This window comes from Mesoplodon mirus (genome assembly GCF_964341445.2).
Source record: "Mesoplodon mirus genome assembly, chromosome: 17".
Lineage (NCBI taxonomy): Eukaryota > Metazoa > Chordata > Mammalia > Artiodactyla > Ziphiidae > Mesoplodon > Mesoplodon mirus.
In genome coordinates, this window is record NC_138993.1 from 12,157,921 (window position 1) to 12,176,306 (window position 18,386).

Below are 18,386 nucleotides of genomic sequence, written 5' to 3' on the forward strand. Positions count from 1 at the left end.
TCCTCAGGATATTCATGTCACTCTGACCTGGACCACATTTCCAATAATACACAATTAGCAACTTAGAATACATGGGCTTCACCTGTGTTCTGAGCCAAAGGAAAAGCAGAAGGCTGCTTCCTTTACATGAGGTAGGTAGATGGACAGAACAAATAAACCAATATGCAAATGAGAACGTCATCCAGGCTCATATCAGAAAGAAACTAACCTAAGTCTTTCACAGTTCTGAAGGGACATACATAGGAAATGTAACTCTAAATTCATCTCAGCCTTTGTGACCTTCAGTTATCCGTGTGTTCAGTTAATAAGCATTCTTAAGCATGTTTTGCTCTGAATACTGCCTTTACATGTATGGGCTCAAAGGGTGGCTCTGCCCATTACTAGCTGGGACCTCTGGCAAGTTACTAAACCTCTCTGAACCTTAGAATGACAAAAATAAATGGATTTTTAAAAATCCACTTTGTCACATAGCCAGTGAATAACTCAAATACTCCAGATCAGTGGGTGGTATTTTAATTGGGCTTTGAGGAGCTTTGGGGATTCTGTGGAGATGTCTCAGGCATCACTCTGTAAAAGGGATAGAAGAGTCAACAATTTGACATGTGTATGATGGGCTCTGAAACTTCATATACCCTTCCACATGGTACTTTCACTTACAAGGATCTCAAACACAGAACAAACTTCCTGTAAAATGACATCCATTAGTCTATCAGTAAAACAGGAAAAACAATTTAAACACACAAAATAAGTGGATGCTTAAGTAAGCTCAGTAGAATACTATCTGGCAGTGGAAATATGTTATAAAGCTTACTGGGGAAAAAATAGGATATTTCTATAGGAGACAAGTATAAGATATAGGACAGCATGTAAAATATGATCATAGCCATTAAGGAAAAAATAAGGCAAAAAAAAAAAAGACAAAGCAAAAGCGTGAAGTAATCTGGATAGTTGGGCTATAGAAAATATTATTTCTTCCTTTAATTTTCTACATTTTCCAAATATCTTTGTGGGGCATATATCATTTTTATAATGAAAGATCATATTAAACAGTTTTCCAACATTCATTAGGAAAATGTTCAAACATACAGGAAGATCGACAGAATTAAGATTTCATAATTCTGAAAAGTTGAAAGAATTAAGAATTTGTACAGGGAACACTTATATACCCACTACCTAGAGTCTATGGTGAACACTTACTGTCTATGCTTTGTCATATATGAATCATCCCACTGGCCATATACATCAACCTATTTTATTGCACTGAAGCATTTCAAAGTAAGTTGTAGACTTCAGTACACTAAACCCCTAAATATATAGCTACAGTTCAAATTATTTTATTTTCGGGTAAAAGTTACAAAAAATAAAATGCACCAATCTTAAGGGTACCATTCTATGAGTTTTGACAAACGTACGAAACTATGTGACACAAACTACCTAATCCACATTCTCATAACCCCAGAAAGTTCCTTATGTTCCATCTTGGTCAGTCTCATCCCCCATAAGAGGCAACCACATTTCTGATATTTTTCTATCTCACATTACTCGTCTCTCCTTAAACTACGTATAAATCAAATCCCACAGCACGTGTCCTTTTATGTAAGGTTTCTTTCACTTGCATAATGTTTTTGAGATTTATCCATGGGGCCGCTTTTTTCCTTTTTATTGAGTAACAGTATTCCGTAGTATAAATATGCCACAGCTTATTTATCCATTCTCTTATCGATCTGCACTTTGGCTGTTTCTTATTTTTATCATTATGAATAAAACTGCAAGATCTTCTGTATATCTTTTTGTGAACGTATGTTTTTATTTCTCTTAGGTAAATGTCTAGGAATAGAATTGAAGGGTTATTTTACAAATTTAGAAGAAACTAGCAGAACTTTCCCCCAAAGAGTACCAATTTACCCTCCCACCATCAATGTATGAGAATTCCTGTTGTTCCACATCTTGGATAGCATTTAATACTGTCAGTTTTAATTTTAAAATATTGGCCTTTCAGCGGTATATGTGGTAGTATCTCATGCTTTAATTTGCATTTCCATGACAACAAAGTATGTTGAGCATTTTTTCTGCTGCTTATCGGGCTTGTGTATTACTTTCCTTTGTGAAGTGTCTGTTTGAATACTTTACCTCCATTTTAATTGGACTGTAGTTCTATTATTGAACTTTAAGAGTTCTTTGTATATCCTAATATCAGTATTTTGTCAATATATTTGTTTTGCAAATATTTTCTCCCAGTCTGTAGTTTGCCTATTTATTTTCTTAGTGGTGTCTTATGAAAGAAAAAGCTGTAAATTTTGATGAGTCTAATTCATCTACTCTTTCTGTTACAGTTATTGCTTTCTGTGTCATAAGGTACAGCCGCCTACCCTCAGCTAGCGAAAACATTCTCCTATGCTTTCTTCTAGAACTGTAGTGTTCAGTACAGTAGCCATAAGCCATGAGTCTATTTAAATATGAATTAATTAAAAATTAAACAAAAATTTGAATTCATTTCCTAAGTCGCAATACCCACATTTCAAATACTCAATAATATGACTAGCAGCTACCTTACTGGACAGCAGATATAGGCCATTTCTAACACTGCAGAAAATTCTACTGAACAGTCCTATTCTAGAAGCTTTATAGTTTTAGCTTTATATGATAGCCCTGTCTATACCTCATGTTGAATTAATTTTTATATGGCATGAGGAAGGGGTCAAGTTTCATTTTTTCATATGGGTATCCTGTTGTTCCAGCACCATTTATAGAAAAGACTTTTGTTTCCCAAGTTGTTTGCCCTGGTGATTTGTTGAAAATCAAGTGACTGTAATGTGTGGGCTATTGTGTTTTATTATCTACTGGTCAACCTTCATGTTAGTAAAATGCTGATTAATGTAGCTGTATGCTAAATCCTGAAGTCAGATAGCTTAAGTGCTCCAACTTTGTTGTACTTTTTCAGGATTGCTTTATTCTAAGTCCTTTTATATTCACAGTCCTTTCCACAGTTTTGAATTAGACTGTCAATTTTTAGCCAAAAAAGTCTATTTGAATTATTGTTTAGATTTAAATAAAGTTATATTTCAATTTAGCGAGAGCTGACATCTTTTTTCTTTTTTTTCAGTAAATTTAATTATTTTATTTATTTTTTGGCTGCATTGGGCCTTTGCTGCACACAGGCTTTCTCTAGTTTCGGCAAGCAGGGGCTAATCTTTGTTGCCATGCACGTGCTTCTCATTGTGGTGGCTTCCCTTGCTGTGGAGCATGGGCTCTAGGCCTGCAGGCTCAGTAGCTGTGGCTCACGGGCTCTACAGCACAGGCTCAGTAGTTGTGGCTCGCGGGCTCTACAGCACAGGCTCAGTAGTTGTGGTGCACGGGCTTAGTTGCTCCACGGCATGCAGGATCTCCCTGGACCAGAGATCAGACCTGTCCCATGCATTGTCAGGCAGATTCTTAACCACTGCGCCACCAGGGAATTCCCAAGAACTGACATCTTAATAATATAAATCTTTTAATTCATAATTATGTATAATGCATGATTTAGTTTTTCTTTAGTTTATCACTGCAATATTTTGAGTGACCACTGTACAGATATTATGTCTTTTATATATTTTTGTTCCTAAGTATTCTAAGGCTTTTTAACTCTATTTTCAATATAATTATTATTTTTCATTTTCCAATTGTTCACTGCTAATATAGAAAAATACAATTGATTTTTGTACACTGACCTTATATCCTATGACCTTGCTATATTCATCTTTTGGTTCTAGTAGTTATTTTGTAGGTATCTTAGGACTTTATACATAAACAATCATGCCATCTATAAATAAGAGAGTTTTGTTTCTTTCTTTCTAAGAATAGGCAACCTTACTTTGTTCCAGATCTTTTTAAGGAACAAATGGTCAAAATCTCATCATTAAGTACAATGTTAGCTATAGGTTTTTCATAGATGCCCTTTAACAGATTCAGGAAATTCTCTTCCATACCTATTTTGCTGGAAGGTTGGTTTTTTATTTGTCTTTTAATCTTATGTTGTCAAATAAGTTTTCAGAATCTGTTAATCTATTGTTTTCTCCTTCATTGTGTTTAATGTGGTGAATTATATCGATTGATTTTTGAATGTTACATCAGCTTTGCTTTTCTAGGATAAACCCAGTGTGGTCACGACACATTATATCTTTATCTATTACTTCATTCAATTTGTTAAAATTATGTTAAGTATTTTTATGTCTCTGTTCATGAGAGATACTGGTCTGTAATTTTCTTTTTTTATAATATCTTTATCAGGTTTAGGGTTATGTTGGCATCATGAAATGGGTTAGGAACTGTTCTCCCTCCATTTTCTGTAAAATTAAGACTGGTATTACCTCTTCTTTAGATTTTTCACAGAATTCATCAGTAAAACCATCTGAGTTTGGCATCTTCTCTTTGGTACTTTTCTGTTTTTTAGTTAAGTTCAAGTTCTTTAACATAGAGGGCTATTCAGGTCTTCTGCTTCATCTAGTATCAATTTTGGTAAATTGTGTTTTTCAAAAATTTGTCCATTTCACCTAAGTTGTTGAACTTATTGGCATAAAATTATTTAAAATATACCCTTTTATATTATATGTTTATTGGATATGTAGAGGTAATTCCTCTTTCATTCATGATATTGGTAAAATGTTTTCTCTCTCTCCTCACCTGCCCGCCTCCCTCCCCTTTCTGTTTACTTTGGATTTACTTCATTTTACTTTTTCTAGCCCCTTAAAATGGACCCTTAGGTCATTGATTTTTAGATTTTTTGCCTTTCCTAATATAAGCATTTAAAGCCCTAGTGTTGGGACATCCCTGGCAGTCCAGTGGTTAAGACTTTGACTCCCAAAGCAGGGGTGCGGGTTCAATCCCTGGTCGGGGAACTAAGACCCCACATGCCTTGCAGCCGAAAAACCAAACATAAGACAGAAGCAATATTGTAACAAAATCAATAAAGACTTTAAAAAAATAAAGCCATTAATGTTTGCCATAAGCTTTGCTTTAACTGCATCTCACAGATTTTGAAATATTCTATTATCATAATCATTCAATTTGCAATATTTTCTAATTTTTCTTGTGATTATTTTCTTTTACCCATGGATTATTTAGGACCGTGTTCTTAAATTTCCAGATATTTGAGGGTTTTCTTTATATCAAATTCTTATTGGCTTCTAATTTAACTTAATTGTAGTCAAGGAACATAGTCCTTGTGAATTCAACTTTTTTAAACGTATTGAAATGTACTACACCCCCCGACAGACATAGTTTATCTAAGTGAATGTACCATATGCCTTTGAAAAGAATGGGTATTCCGCTGCCGTGCTGGGTATGGTGTGTTACAAACATCTACCAGATCAAGCTGGTTAACAGGGCTCACACCTTCTATATCTGACGGATTTTTGGTGTCCAGCTGTTGTATCAATTGCTGAGAGAGGGATGTGAAATCTCCAGCAATGCTTGTCAATATGTCCCTTTAATTTTGTGAATATTTGCTTCAAATACAATATCTGTCCCTTTAATTTTGTGAATTTTTGCTTCAAATACATAATCACTCGCTACTTGTGATTATTATATCATTCTGGTAAGTTGAACATTTTAAATACCAAAAGTATGTATTTATCTGACAGGCCTGGAATGATTATGTCTGCTGCTAAGGTTTTCACTACAGGTGCAAAAGCAAAGTGTTCTTGTACTTTCTGTCTGACTGTGGCAGTCAAGATGAATGGAAGAGTACCGGAGAAAAACATGGTAATACAGAGAAAAACATAGAGAATTTTTGCAACTCATAAATAACTTTGTAGACAGTGAAGAGCCTGTTTTACTCCACCTCCAAAAAAAAACCCTAAAATTTGAGTTAAAAGAACCAACAGTTACAGATATTTTAATCTGATATTGTCATCTAATTTTAGACTAAAAGAAGACACAGTTTGTTAATCCCAAACTCCTAAGTTATCTCTCCCCCTCTCCACTATCCCCTTTGGTAACCATAAGTTTGTTTTCTAAGCCTGTGAGTCTATTTCTGATTTGTAAATAAGTTCATTTGTATCATTATTTTAGATTCCACATATAAGTAATATCATATCTGTCTTTATCTGATTTACTTCACTTTATATGATAATCTCTAGGACCATCCATGCTGCTGCAAATGGCATTATTTCACTCTTTTTTATAGCTGAGTAATATTCCACCATACACACACACACACACACACACACACACACACAACCACATCTTCTTTATCCATTCATCTTTATTGTGTTTAATGTGGTGAATTATATTATGGAAATTTAGGTTGCTTGTATGTCTTGGCTATTGTATATAGTGCTGCTACGAACACTGGTGTGCATGTATATTTTCAGAGTAGAGTTTTCTCCAGATATATGCCCAGGAATGGGATTGCTGGAACCTCCACACTGTTCTCCATAGTGGCTGCACCAACTTACATTCTCACCGACAGTGTAAGAGGGTTTCTTTTTTCACCACGCACTCTCCAGCATTTATTGTTTATAAACTTTTTAATGACGGCCACTCTGACTGGTGTGAGGTGATACCTCATTGTAGTTTTGATCTGCGTTTCTCTAATAATTAGGGATGTTGAGCATCTTTTCATGTGCCCGCTGGCCATCTGTTATGTCTTCTTTGGAGAAATGTCTATTTAGATCTTCTGTCCAGTTTTTGATTGGGTTGTTTGTTTTTTTGATATTAAGCTGTATGAGCTGTTTGTATATTTTGGAAACCCCTTGTCAGTAGCATCATTTGCAAATATTTTCTCTCAGTCCATAGGTGGTCTATTCATTTTGTATATGGTTTCCTTTGCTGTGCAAAAGCTTTTAAGTTTAATTAGGTTCCATTTGTTTATTTTTGTTTTTATTTCCATTACTCTAGGAGACGGATCCAAAAAAACTAATGCTGTGATTTATGTGATTTACTAAAAACTAATGCTGTGATTTATGTGATTTACAAAGAGTGTTCGGCCTATGTTCTCCTCTAGGAGTTTTGTAGTATCCAGTCTTACATTTAGGCCTTTAAACCGTTTTGAGTTTATTTTTGTATACGGTGTTAGAGAACCTTTTTGAAGGATGTTAATGTTGGCTCAGAAAAGTAGGATACCCAGCTCAGGGGCCCCACAGGGTCCTGCTGTTTTCTTTTTCCTTTGTGTATGGAAGCAGCAATAGGCAACAACAGGCAAAAATGTGTTTTGTTTTTGTCATCTACCATAGAAGCCAGCTTGGTTATGACCCAGTCCAAATAAATCAGGGAAAGAACCAGCTAAAAGTGATTCTAAGAGGCTGAATGGCATTTAAAGCCAAAGGTCTTGGTCCAAACTACATCCTTGGTCTCTCCTCTGTACAAATGTGTCTCAAGCAATCAAGAACCCACAGAGAGAGGTCTCTTGGCCACATATGACTTAAGACCCTCTGAGAACTTCCTATTCTACCTTCCTTAAATTTCTAAGACTTGACCAGCTCTGGAAAAGCCCTCATTTGTGAGAAACTACAGCAAAACTCACTTTCACTTCAAGTGAGTGACATCCTGAAAATGATTAAACCACCACGATTTTGGACTCACAGATACACAAACAAAATGAGGGTATCTCACTGCAAAGTATACACCTTACCAAGATAAAGACATATTTATATATTTAAAACATGTGTAATGAAAGGGATTTCATCAAGAATATTAGAATTAGCCAATTTTTATTAATCTGTTCTAATAAAAAAAACAGAGATGGTAGAGTTGTTTTAAAAAGAAATTCCCAAATGCAAATATTCAAAACTATCAGCTGGGATCATTATTTCCTCAACATTAGCAAATATGTTACCTATGCTGCTTAAAAACAAAAAAGAGCAAAACAAAGCAAAAAAGGCAAAACCATAAGTAAAACAGCTGATTGGGAGGAGGAGGAGAAAAAGGAAGAGAAATAGACTAGAAGCATCTATTTTATGATTCACAGGCATAATCAGAAGGGTTAAGAAGAGGAAATGGTATAAAATAATAAGGGACGGATTGTTACTTTCTGGTATCTCCCAAGCAAATCTCTAAGTGGAGGGGTCAGTTCCTGGTTACAGCTTTTCTTTCTGGGAAACAAAGATTTATAGCCCTTTAAATAATGCAACAGGGGAGGACACCCCCCAAACCATCTTTGTAGTCCTCTAGACTAGTGGTTGTCAGATTTTAGTTTTCATCAACCACTAAAATTAAAAAAGAAAAACAACACAGAACTTTGGGGGACCAATAAAGGATTGCCAACATTCGATTCAGACGTGAAAAATAATGAAAGAAAGGTACCATCTCCCAATAACATTTTGTTGTAACCATTTACTAATATCACCATGATTTTAACATCAAATAAAGTATGGAAAACACAATCTTAGAATATGTTATATAAAATATAGCTTTAAAAATACTCATTGCACTGTATTTTTCTCACTTCACTGCAGATTAGTGAACTCTATAGGATAGCCTGGCCAGCAGGCCCTAAGTCTCCTCTTGGCTAAAGCAGCAGACATGAGTGAAGGCCTTTTGGACCAGACTAGCCCATCTACCAGCCCATCTCATCAAGCCCAAAACCACACCACTTTCCCACTAATCTGCAGCAGACGATGGAGGCCATTTGGCAGAACTTGATCAACTTCCTCCTCCTTTCTGGCCCCATCAAAAGACTCATCTTTTCCCTCTTGCATCATATATGTATAGGTATGGCTGATTCACTTTGTTATAAAGCATAAACTAACACACCGTTGTAAAGCAATTATACTCCAATAAAGATGTTAAAAAAAAAAACAAAAAAAACGTCCAGGCCAGGCACCAGCTGGGAGAACACAAACACTCCAGAAGGGGGCGGCTGGGGAAGGCAGAGAACACAGGGCACGAGAAAAACAAACAAACAAAAAGACTCATCTCTGTCCACACTTAGCTTTAACCCCGTCTCTCCAGTTTCAGTAGAAGAGGTGCTCTCCCATTTGGTTCTGGATGCCAAAGCCTTCTGCCTCCTCAGGGATGTAAATCCATCGCCAGGGCCCCTCACTGCCTGAAGGGAACTAAAATTCTTTGACGTTCCTCCCATTGAGAGGTGGGGTCTATATACCCTTCCCTTAGGCCCGGGTAGGCTCTGTGACTGCTCTGACCAAGAGCACATGGTAGAAGAGGCACTGGGCCAGTTTCTGGTCCCAGGCCGTGTGAGAGCGCAGCTTCTTCTTCCTGCCCCCTGGAATACTCTCTCTAGGAGCCCTGGGCTGCCATGGAAGAAGTCTGACAACCCTGAGACTAGCAGGCTGGGGAGCCCCGGCTGCGTTCAGCCTTCCAGCCATCCCTGCAAAGGTCCCCGACCCTCCTGACTAGACCATCCTCCAGCTGAATGCTACCAAGTAACCCCAGTTAATGTCACATAGGCAGAAGAATTGCCTAGCTGAGTCCTGCTCAAACTGCTAACCCATAAAACCATGTATCAAGCCAATAAACTTCAGTTTCATTTTTTAAGCAGCCACAGATAGCCAAAACATGAGTATCTTTAAGACCCCTGTCTGTCTTCCAGCTGTCTTCTTTTGGAAGATAAATATGAACATATTCAAGTCTGGCCCAGCCTTATCAGAATTTCTCATTTTCCCCTAAATTCCCTTTTATAGACCACACACCCTCCTTTTCTCCTTCCTTTCATCTGCATTCCCACCTTTCACTCTCCATCTTTCTGCAATGGCACTTCTTCCCTAACCATGCCCAGGGAATTATTTTTGCCAAGGTCAGTGACATTTAGGTTTTGCTAAACACAGTCAACTGTCAGTTCTTCCCTTACTTAATCTTTGTGTCATGCGATATTCCTGAACACTCCCTCCTTTAGGAAACTCTCTCCTCCCCTATGCTCCTCAATACCACTCCCTCCTGGTCTTCTTCTTATCTTCCTAGAAACTCTTTTTCCCCTGATCTCCTCTCGGCTGCCTGGACCTTAAATATTGAGGTTTTCCCCAAGGTCCTCTTCCCCACTCGTCTCTTCCCTACACGCTTTTCAAAGTCATTATATCCATCCTGCATCCACCGCTTCAAATAGATGCTGTATCCTGATAGCTCTCAAATCCCTGTTTCTAGCCTGGATCTTCTCTAGAACCTAAGGGCCAATCCCTTACTGGGAAGCTCCACATAAACTCAGCAAGAGCAAAACTCACCTCCCACTCCCAGCCTGCATTCCACTGTACCTCCCAGTCAGTCGATGGCTCCACCACCAACTTGGAAGTTACACCTGACTTCTCCTTCAGCCACATTCACGCTGATTCTACCTCTTTCATATACTTAGAATTGGCTCACTTCTCACTATCCCATTTCTAACACCACAGTTCAGGATTTCATCATTTCTTATTACAGACTCCCCTGGCCTCCAGATTCAATTCACCCCCTAACATCCTGCTCAAGTGTTCATTCTAAGGTACAGATCTTATCATATCACACCTTTGCTAAAATCCTTTAGTGCAGGATGAACAGGTCAGGATGAAATTCAAATTCCTTAACAGGACACACCCAGCCCTTACCTACTACCCCTCATCTCTTGCCCCTTCCCACTCGCACCCTTATGGCCAACTCTATGAAAATACCTGCAGTTCCACAAACTCACTGTACTTTCTTACACTGCCGGCCTCTGTACCTGCTACTCCTGCCATATGAAACATCCTTCACTGATTTCTAAACCAAACTAAACCAATTTTTGTTTAAAGCTCAATTTAGCTATCGTCTTCTCAAGAAAGCCTTTCTGCCTCCTCATTCTGTCTTAGGTAACTTTCCTAGTGTCCTACTGTGTGTTCTTTTCTATCATGATATTTATTAAAACATTATTTCCTATTTAAGAGCCTATTTAGAAGTCTGTCTAAGCACTAGACTAAGACCTCCTTGGAGGCAACAATTTATTTTTTACCTCAGTTCTCGAATCATATTCTGGCATATTAGACACTCACAGCTACTTGCTGAATGACTAAATGAATGATGAGTAGCGTGTATCACAGGGACCAGTTCCAGATCTTCCCCAGCTGCCAGATTTACTAGTTTCACACCGACTTTTGACAGTATTATAAAAAATTATGAAATTCATGGAAGCAATTTCTTCCTACAAAGGAACGATGCTAAAAAGGGGGCTGTATCAAAATTCACCTTCTCAGTTTTTCCTTGCTTGAGTGAGGAAGATAAATCTTTCTGTTTTTCTCAAAATTTGACAACGGAGCCTTTAATTCAAGCCCAATGTCATTTCTTAGAGATTCGGAGCTAGAAACAAGAGAAAATCATACCATATATTTAAAAGGGAAATTGTCAGGCAATCGTAAACAATAAGCACCAATACACTAATCAAAGGATGCTTCTCTAAGTCCCTAGCTTTATACAAAGGTGCAGTAAATATCAAAGCATTTTACCTTATGTATTTGGCACAGAATAGTTTATTTCAAAAGAATTTATTGTCAAGGTCATCATAAATTCAATGACTGGTCAAGATTCTAAAATATACTGATAAAGAATAACAGATACAAGCAGGACTAAAATATTCTAACCTCACTGAGTATGAGTATTCCAAATTACATGACTGTATCTAAAGGTACATTACAGGAAAAGCACGAAGGATTAGCGGGCCAAGATACACTACTGCAGCTTGATCAGCAACCAGCAGGTTCCCTCCATGTAAAAAAATTGTCATTTAATGGACATTTTCTGGCTCTACCATTTTTCTAGAACTTCTCCAGGCATTTTCACTGATTTGATTTAAAAAAAAAATTTTCCCTAAAAAACTTACAAACCAATATTATCTCCTTTATCACAAGGGATATAACTTGATTTGAAAATTGACTTTTATTTATAGTAGTAGGATTCTGAGGAAGAGCAAAGATACAAGATGAGTAGGGCTCAAAAAGCAGTTGCAAGTAATACAAGACAATCACAAGGCCTTCCAAAACCCTTCCCAACCCCATATCCCAGAAAAAAGTTTAATACAGTAAATTTCTTTGAGGTTGAAATGCTAAATAAGATAAAGAAAGCTGTTGCTATCTCTGTACTACTTAAGTAAGTACATCTTTGGTTTAACCATGCTTATTGGTTGCCAAGTCTCTTCCCTGTTCAAAATAGTTGACGGTCACATTCTACAAATTCTGGAAGTGACTAACTCAAAATTCTCACCATCATCATCCATGTTCTCAACACTTCTGTGCATTCTTTATAGCCCTATGCTCTATTTAAAATCTCCTTGGAAATCAGCTTCAAGTGAAACAAATTAATTCACTAAAATAGAATTTTTATAAGCATACAGTGTTAGAATTGAAAGGGTTTGAATGACCCCCAGTTCAATGCAGGTTTAAATGCTAGTTCTAATAACTCAAAGAGACAGAGACAGAGAGACCATCTTTAAGGGTTATTTTCAGTAATTGGTGGGGTAGGTTCATGAGTTCAAAAAAGACATTAGGGAGAAGCTTATTGGCAGATGGATAACAGCTAAGGATTCCATTGTTTTAAAAGTTTGAACATCACTGCTTTTATTTAACCCAGTCTCTACTTTAACATGCCCAGTGATGGGTAACTTACTACCTTACAATTCAACCTGCTCCCCTGTGGTTATGAAGTGCTTCCTTATATTTAGTTGGATACTTCTCTAACGTGTCCCCACAGTGCCAGCTCAGGATTCTGAAATATAGTACAGGTTGCATCCCTCTTCCACAAAATAGCTACTTTCTTTTGCATCACCCCCAGCACTTAAGCTGCTGTGGCACAATCAATAAGTCCTCCAGAAATGTTTTTTAATGAAATGTACAGAGTAAAAATTGCTACTAAGAAAAAGTGAAAAAAACTAACCAAGCAAATAGATCAGTAGAAAAACATCTCAGGTGTTCACTGCAGGACTTCTGCAGGGGCAATTCAGGTTCTTCAGGCTTCACAGAAATTTCATTCTTAACTGCAAGTTTTAAAAGAGGAGCCATTTCAATTATAAAATCACTGGTGGGGATGATGTTTATCACACATATAAACCCTAATCAAAAATAGCTGTCATGTTTCACTCAATACATTTTACAAAGCAGTATTTTTAAAATAAAAAGCAATTTTTATAGATTTCAATCTGTGAAGCATGAAACTACCCAGGTGAGAAAGCAAAATTGAAACACTACATACAAGTTACTCCACGGCATCCTCTTTCAACCAGATTCTACTAACTTTGTGCTAGGTGTGCTTAAAAATGCATCCAACTGAGTCTACTTATTATTTACAGGTAAATGTCAGAGACAGAAAATGCGTATGAGTCTTCAGTAAGTAGCTGCATCGTCAAAGCATCTGATGGTTGTGTTGTTTTTTGGTTTGGGGTTTTTTCGGGGTTTTTTTGCTTTTTGTTGTTGTTCTTGTTTTTGTTTGTTTGTTTTGCAGCTGCTCATCCTAAAAGCAGAGCTGAGATGACTGGATGAGACATGGTTAGGCCCAATAAGAAGGGTGCTAGACAGGTGGTGATGAGCGGCTGCTCTATTTCCACTGAGAAACAAAATGAGAAGAGGCTGCAAAAGGACTCTGGTCCCAGACAGTTACACATTTCATTTCCAGGAAGAACTCTGACACCTGCAGGGGATGGGAGCCATTGGAATGTTACAAAACAGACTCACTCATCTTGCTTAGACACTGAAGAAGAACATTCAAAAAAAAGGAGGGGTGTACTGATCTTGTATCATCTGGAGCATGAGCTTATCCATGATAATCCTGAAAGCGTCTTTCAGGTCCATTTTAAGAAAAATACGTTCATTTTAAAAGATTTCCTACTAGTAACCCGGGTCTAGAAAAATCATAAATAGTCACTGACAAACAATGATTCCAGTAGAATTTAATTTCAGAAATTGGAGTCTGTCCTTTTACAAACCAAACTGAAGCAATTTAATTATCTTAAGTGTTTAGATGCTGGCAATACACATAATACAATACAGGTGAAGAGTTTAGAAATGCGAGGTCTCATTGAAGCACTGACACTAATTATCTGTGTCTAAAAATCTAAAATAGAAAGGATAACCACTCTGTTAACTTAAAGAAGTGAAATAATTTATACGCAAGTGTTTTGCAAAGCACGAAGACTCAAGGTTAATGGCTCTGGCTCTTAGACAATCACACAGCACAAAGCATGAATAATTCCATTCAAATGACTAAGAAGCTAGGCTACCAAAAAAAAAACCCCAAAAAACAAAAAAAAACCTGTGCTTAACCACAACACTGCATTTGTCCCTTGTGCACATTTTAAACCTTTGAGAACAAGCTTTTTCTTCACAGGTATAGAACGTATGTTTCCCTTTATTTTATTCACACTTGTTTTCTTCAGACTATGTTTAACAAGGATTACATGTTCCTTATAGTATACAGCATACAGTTAATCCTTAACAAATAAAAGGCATAAGTGGAAAACCAACTTAAAAATGTATAAATACAATTTTTGTAGAATCTTAGTTAGAATTTTTCTAACCCTTGGAAACCTGCTTTTCACTCACCAGTATTTGAGAAACATGTTTTCCAGTATTTTATCACAACACTCATTTTTTCCACTGTCAGTGGTTCAGTTAAAGTAATATCAGCTCCGTGACCTGAAATACAACCTAAGAATCTTTGTATTAAATATTGACCTCATGATTTCTATTTGGGGAAAAAGCAGATAATATATCCAACATGCACATACCTTTCAAGTTCTCAGGGATTATGAAAACAAAGAGCAAATGTGTATTTTTTTTCTTGCCAGATCTGAAAGGGAAAAAAAAAGTTTAAAATGAAGCAAAATCATCGTTCAAAAAATTGGGATTCAAACATTTAGCTCATTAGGAATGAACTACACTAGAGTGACTTTCTTTATTTCATTAGAATTTAAAATGGTGGCATTAATATGGAAGTTTAGTGACAGTACCATCTCAAATCAGTGAGGGAAAAGACGGACTTTTTTTTTTTTTTTTTTTTTTACAGTTCATAAAAGAAGAGATTGTGTTTTTATTTCTTGCAGTTGCACGAAGAGGCTTCTGATGTGTGTGGCTGGGGTGGACAGTACAATTACAGATGATTTGAAAAATACGAGGGAGGGGAACATTCTCCAGAAACTGACGCTTGCCCTGTTTGAAGCTTTATTTATAATAGATGCTTTAGCTTCTCTATTTCCTTTTAATGGGCAAGAAAATCCAAAATTTGAGTCTTCAGTCAAACATACCCCTGGCTTCTCTGAGCAGGAGTGCAGTCTGTTAATAAGAACAGTCTTTTTATGGTTCATTTCTATGGCAACCACAAATGCCTGGCTCTCCACAACTGGGGAAGGGGTAAGTGAGAGAATAAGTGACTTTTTAAAAATAAACTTTAATTTTAGAATAATTTTGTATCTACAGGAAAAATATGAACATAGTAGAGTTCCCATATATCCCAAACACAATTTCCCGTACTGCTAACATCTTACATTAGTTTGGAATACTTCCAAATATTCCAAATTAATGAGCCAATATTGATACATTATTATTAATTTAAGTTCATTCTTTATTCTGATTTCCTTAGTTTTTCTTAATGTACTTTATTTTTCTATGCCAGGATCCAATCCAGGATCCTACATTACATTCAGTCATTATATCTCCCTTAGGCTACTCTACATTGTGACACTTTTGCTGACTTTGTTTCTGATGATCTTGACAGTTTTGAGAATACTGCTCAGGTATTACGTAGAATGTAAGACGGACCACTTTTGTTCTTGCTTTAAATGAGCCAAAATCTTATCCAGATTCTTGATCTAACCACCAGTTTCAAGAAATTTAAGGAAAAGATAAATATTTTTTTTAAATGCTATGGGGATGAAATCAGAATGTGGGAAATTTTATAAAACAAATGACCCAGGCTTCCCTGGTGGCACAGTGGTTAAGAATCCACCCGCCAATGAAGGGGACACGGGTTCGAGCCCTGGTCTGGGAAGATCCCACATGCCGCGGAGCAACCAAGCCCGTGTGTCACAACTACTGAGCCTGCGCTCTAGAGCCCGCGAGCCACAACTACTGAGCCCATGTACCACAACTACTTAAGCCCTCACGCCTAGAGCCCGTGCTCTGCATCATGAGAAGCCTCTGCAATGAGAAGCCCGCGCACTGCAACGAAGAGTAGCCCCCGCTGGCCTCAACTAGAGAAAGCCCGTGCGCAGCAATGAAGACCCAATGCAGCCATAAACAAACAAACAAATAAATTTATTTATTTAAAAATATATATATATATAACTCAGAATATTTCCTAAGTTAATTATGTCAAACAAGTATCAATAGGATATTGCTAAAATGGGACAATCACCCAACTGAGCTCTATTCAGGCTTGTGTTCTATGAATTCTGAAAGAGAATTTGGGCGAGAAGAGAAGAGAGGAAAGAACACGGTCTCTATGAGGAAATGAGAAGCTCAGGCAGAAACACTGCCGTCAAAACAGGCACGAGCAGGAGGCAGGATGGGATCCGACAGGCAGACTGAAGTGGCAGTAAGGAAGGCCCCTTAGCACATGGTGGGGTGTGGACCGTGCAAGTGCGGAGGAGAGAATGCCGCCTGTGTGCCACAGCGTCCACAGTGTGAACCTTTCCCATCTATTTTGTAAAGGATGAAAAAGCGTGGGGTATAACAGGGGTATGAATAATGGGATGAGGTGGGAGGGACAAACAGACTGAACAGATAGAAACATATTGGGTAGTTCAGTCCAGCTTTTGAAATAAAAAATACTTTGTGGATTCACAAGAACAACAAGTTATCGTAAGTTAAAATATTCTAGAATTAGAGAATTTTTTAAAAAAACAGATTCTTTGCTTTTGGAAATAATCCTGTGTCTATTTTTTTTTAATTGATCTTACTGACAGGAAAATAGGTTAGATTTGGATATATGGATTTTTATACCCCGATGACTTTCAAATTTCAAGCTTCACATCAGACAGAGTTGGAATTCCTGGACTTTTGTCATTAGCACAGAATCGATTACCAACCCAAACACTTCCTCTGTCAGTGAAGCCCTAATTGTGCAGGAACCCCAGCAATCAATAGAGTTCCCAGAATCCAACACTCTGGTCCAGAGCTCAGCTTCTCATTCACCTTCTGTACAAATTAATAAGCTAACAGAGTTTCCAGTTTCCAGGATCACCAAAAAAGGTCCTCTTTCCAATGAATGAATGTTCCTTAAAACTAAGCAACACCAAAACACAACAAAAATCTCCTTTCTCCACCCCAACTAATACCACTTCTTTCATATACCAAAACTAAATTGCAGGTTCTGAGGCCTTAGAAGCACCTTCTCAATTGAGGTCTCCAGAGTTTTAAAGATCTGCAGTTTGCTGGGGGGCAATTTATTTATCCTCCTGTTTCACGGCATACACTGTTTAAATGACATGATGGTGGACATATATACACTACCAAACGTAAGGTAGATAGCTAGTGGGAAGCAGCGGCATAGCACAGGGATATCAGCTCGGTGCTTTGTGACCATCTGGGGGTGTGGGATAGGGAGGGTGGGAGGGAGGGAGACGCAAGAGGGAAGAGATATGGGGATATGTATATGTATAACTGATTCACTTTGTTATAAAGCAGAAACTAACACACCATTGTAAAGCAATTATACTCCAATAAAGATGTTTAAAAATAAATAAATAAATGACATGACATGACATGATGGATCCTGAGACTACACTCCACATACAAGATTGGATATTGATGTTCTAGTGTCCACTCCTAGCCTATGCCCAGTACTCTCTGGAACTGGAGGCTGCCATAAGCTCAAACTGCAGCAGTGGCCATTCCCAGCCTTGTCCCCATCCCTAAGTCTGGTAGCTGGAAAAAAAAATCATATAAAAGTGTTTTAAACTGAATTGTACACTCTGATGATCAAAGAACCTCAGGAAAGATCTGGCTGGCCGCTGAGATCTGTCATCTAATAGGAGGACAAAAATATTCTTATAAGTCCCTATGAAGCCGGGGGAAATCTCTAAAGGCACTTCCTTTATAGCCACAGGGACGTCAAAGGACAAAAGCCAGTGTCATTTTTGGGTTGCATCCTTCTTGAGTACGGTTATCCATTGTGCAACCTGTGGGCCCAAAGCAGCCAGATTAACTTGGTGTGGTCTATTTGGGACTTGTAACAAATAATATCCTTTATTAATTACTTAATGAATTAAAACAACCATTTTCTGTGAGAAAATTAAGAGTTTTACTGTAAATATGAAAACACCAAGTTCACTTGCTACTAACAGGGCACCTGTGATAAAATGCAGTGAAGTTCTGAGTTGATTCTGGTCAATAGTGAAGGTTGGTGTCCCCCATCCCCACTATGCTTTTTGTCAGGAGAGTTTCTGCTGTGACCCTTCTAAGTCAGGTTCACCACATGACATGATGCTAGAAACAATAAACATCTAGAATATTCCTCAGTTCCTA

The 18,386-nt window shown here is 37.5% G+C and overlaps 1 protein-coding gene across 2 annotated transcripts in view; it reads right to left on the reverse strand.

Annotated features, from left to right (window-relative positions):
• The window catches only part of LOC309792522 (spermatogenesis- and oogenesis-specific basic helix-loop-helix-containing protein 2-like), a gene marked incomplete at its 5' end in the record, with an annotated part of 77,751 nt that overhangs the window by 8,569 nt on the left and 50,796 nt on the right, over positions 1-18,386 (reverse strand). For both annotated transcript variants that reach the window (XM_082602194.1, XM_082602195.1), the window contains 4 exons: positions 11,125-11,235; positions 12,805-12,904; positions 14,466-14,570; positions 14,651-14,712. In XM_082602194.1, coding sequence (XP_082458320.1) covers positions 11,125-11,235; positions 12,805-12,904; positions 14,466-14,570; positions 14,651-14,712 — 378 coding nt within the window. The remainder of the gene's footprint in view (positions 1-11,124; positions 11,236-12,804; positions 12,905-14,465; positions 14,571-14,650; positions 14,713-18,386) is intronic.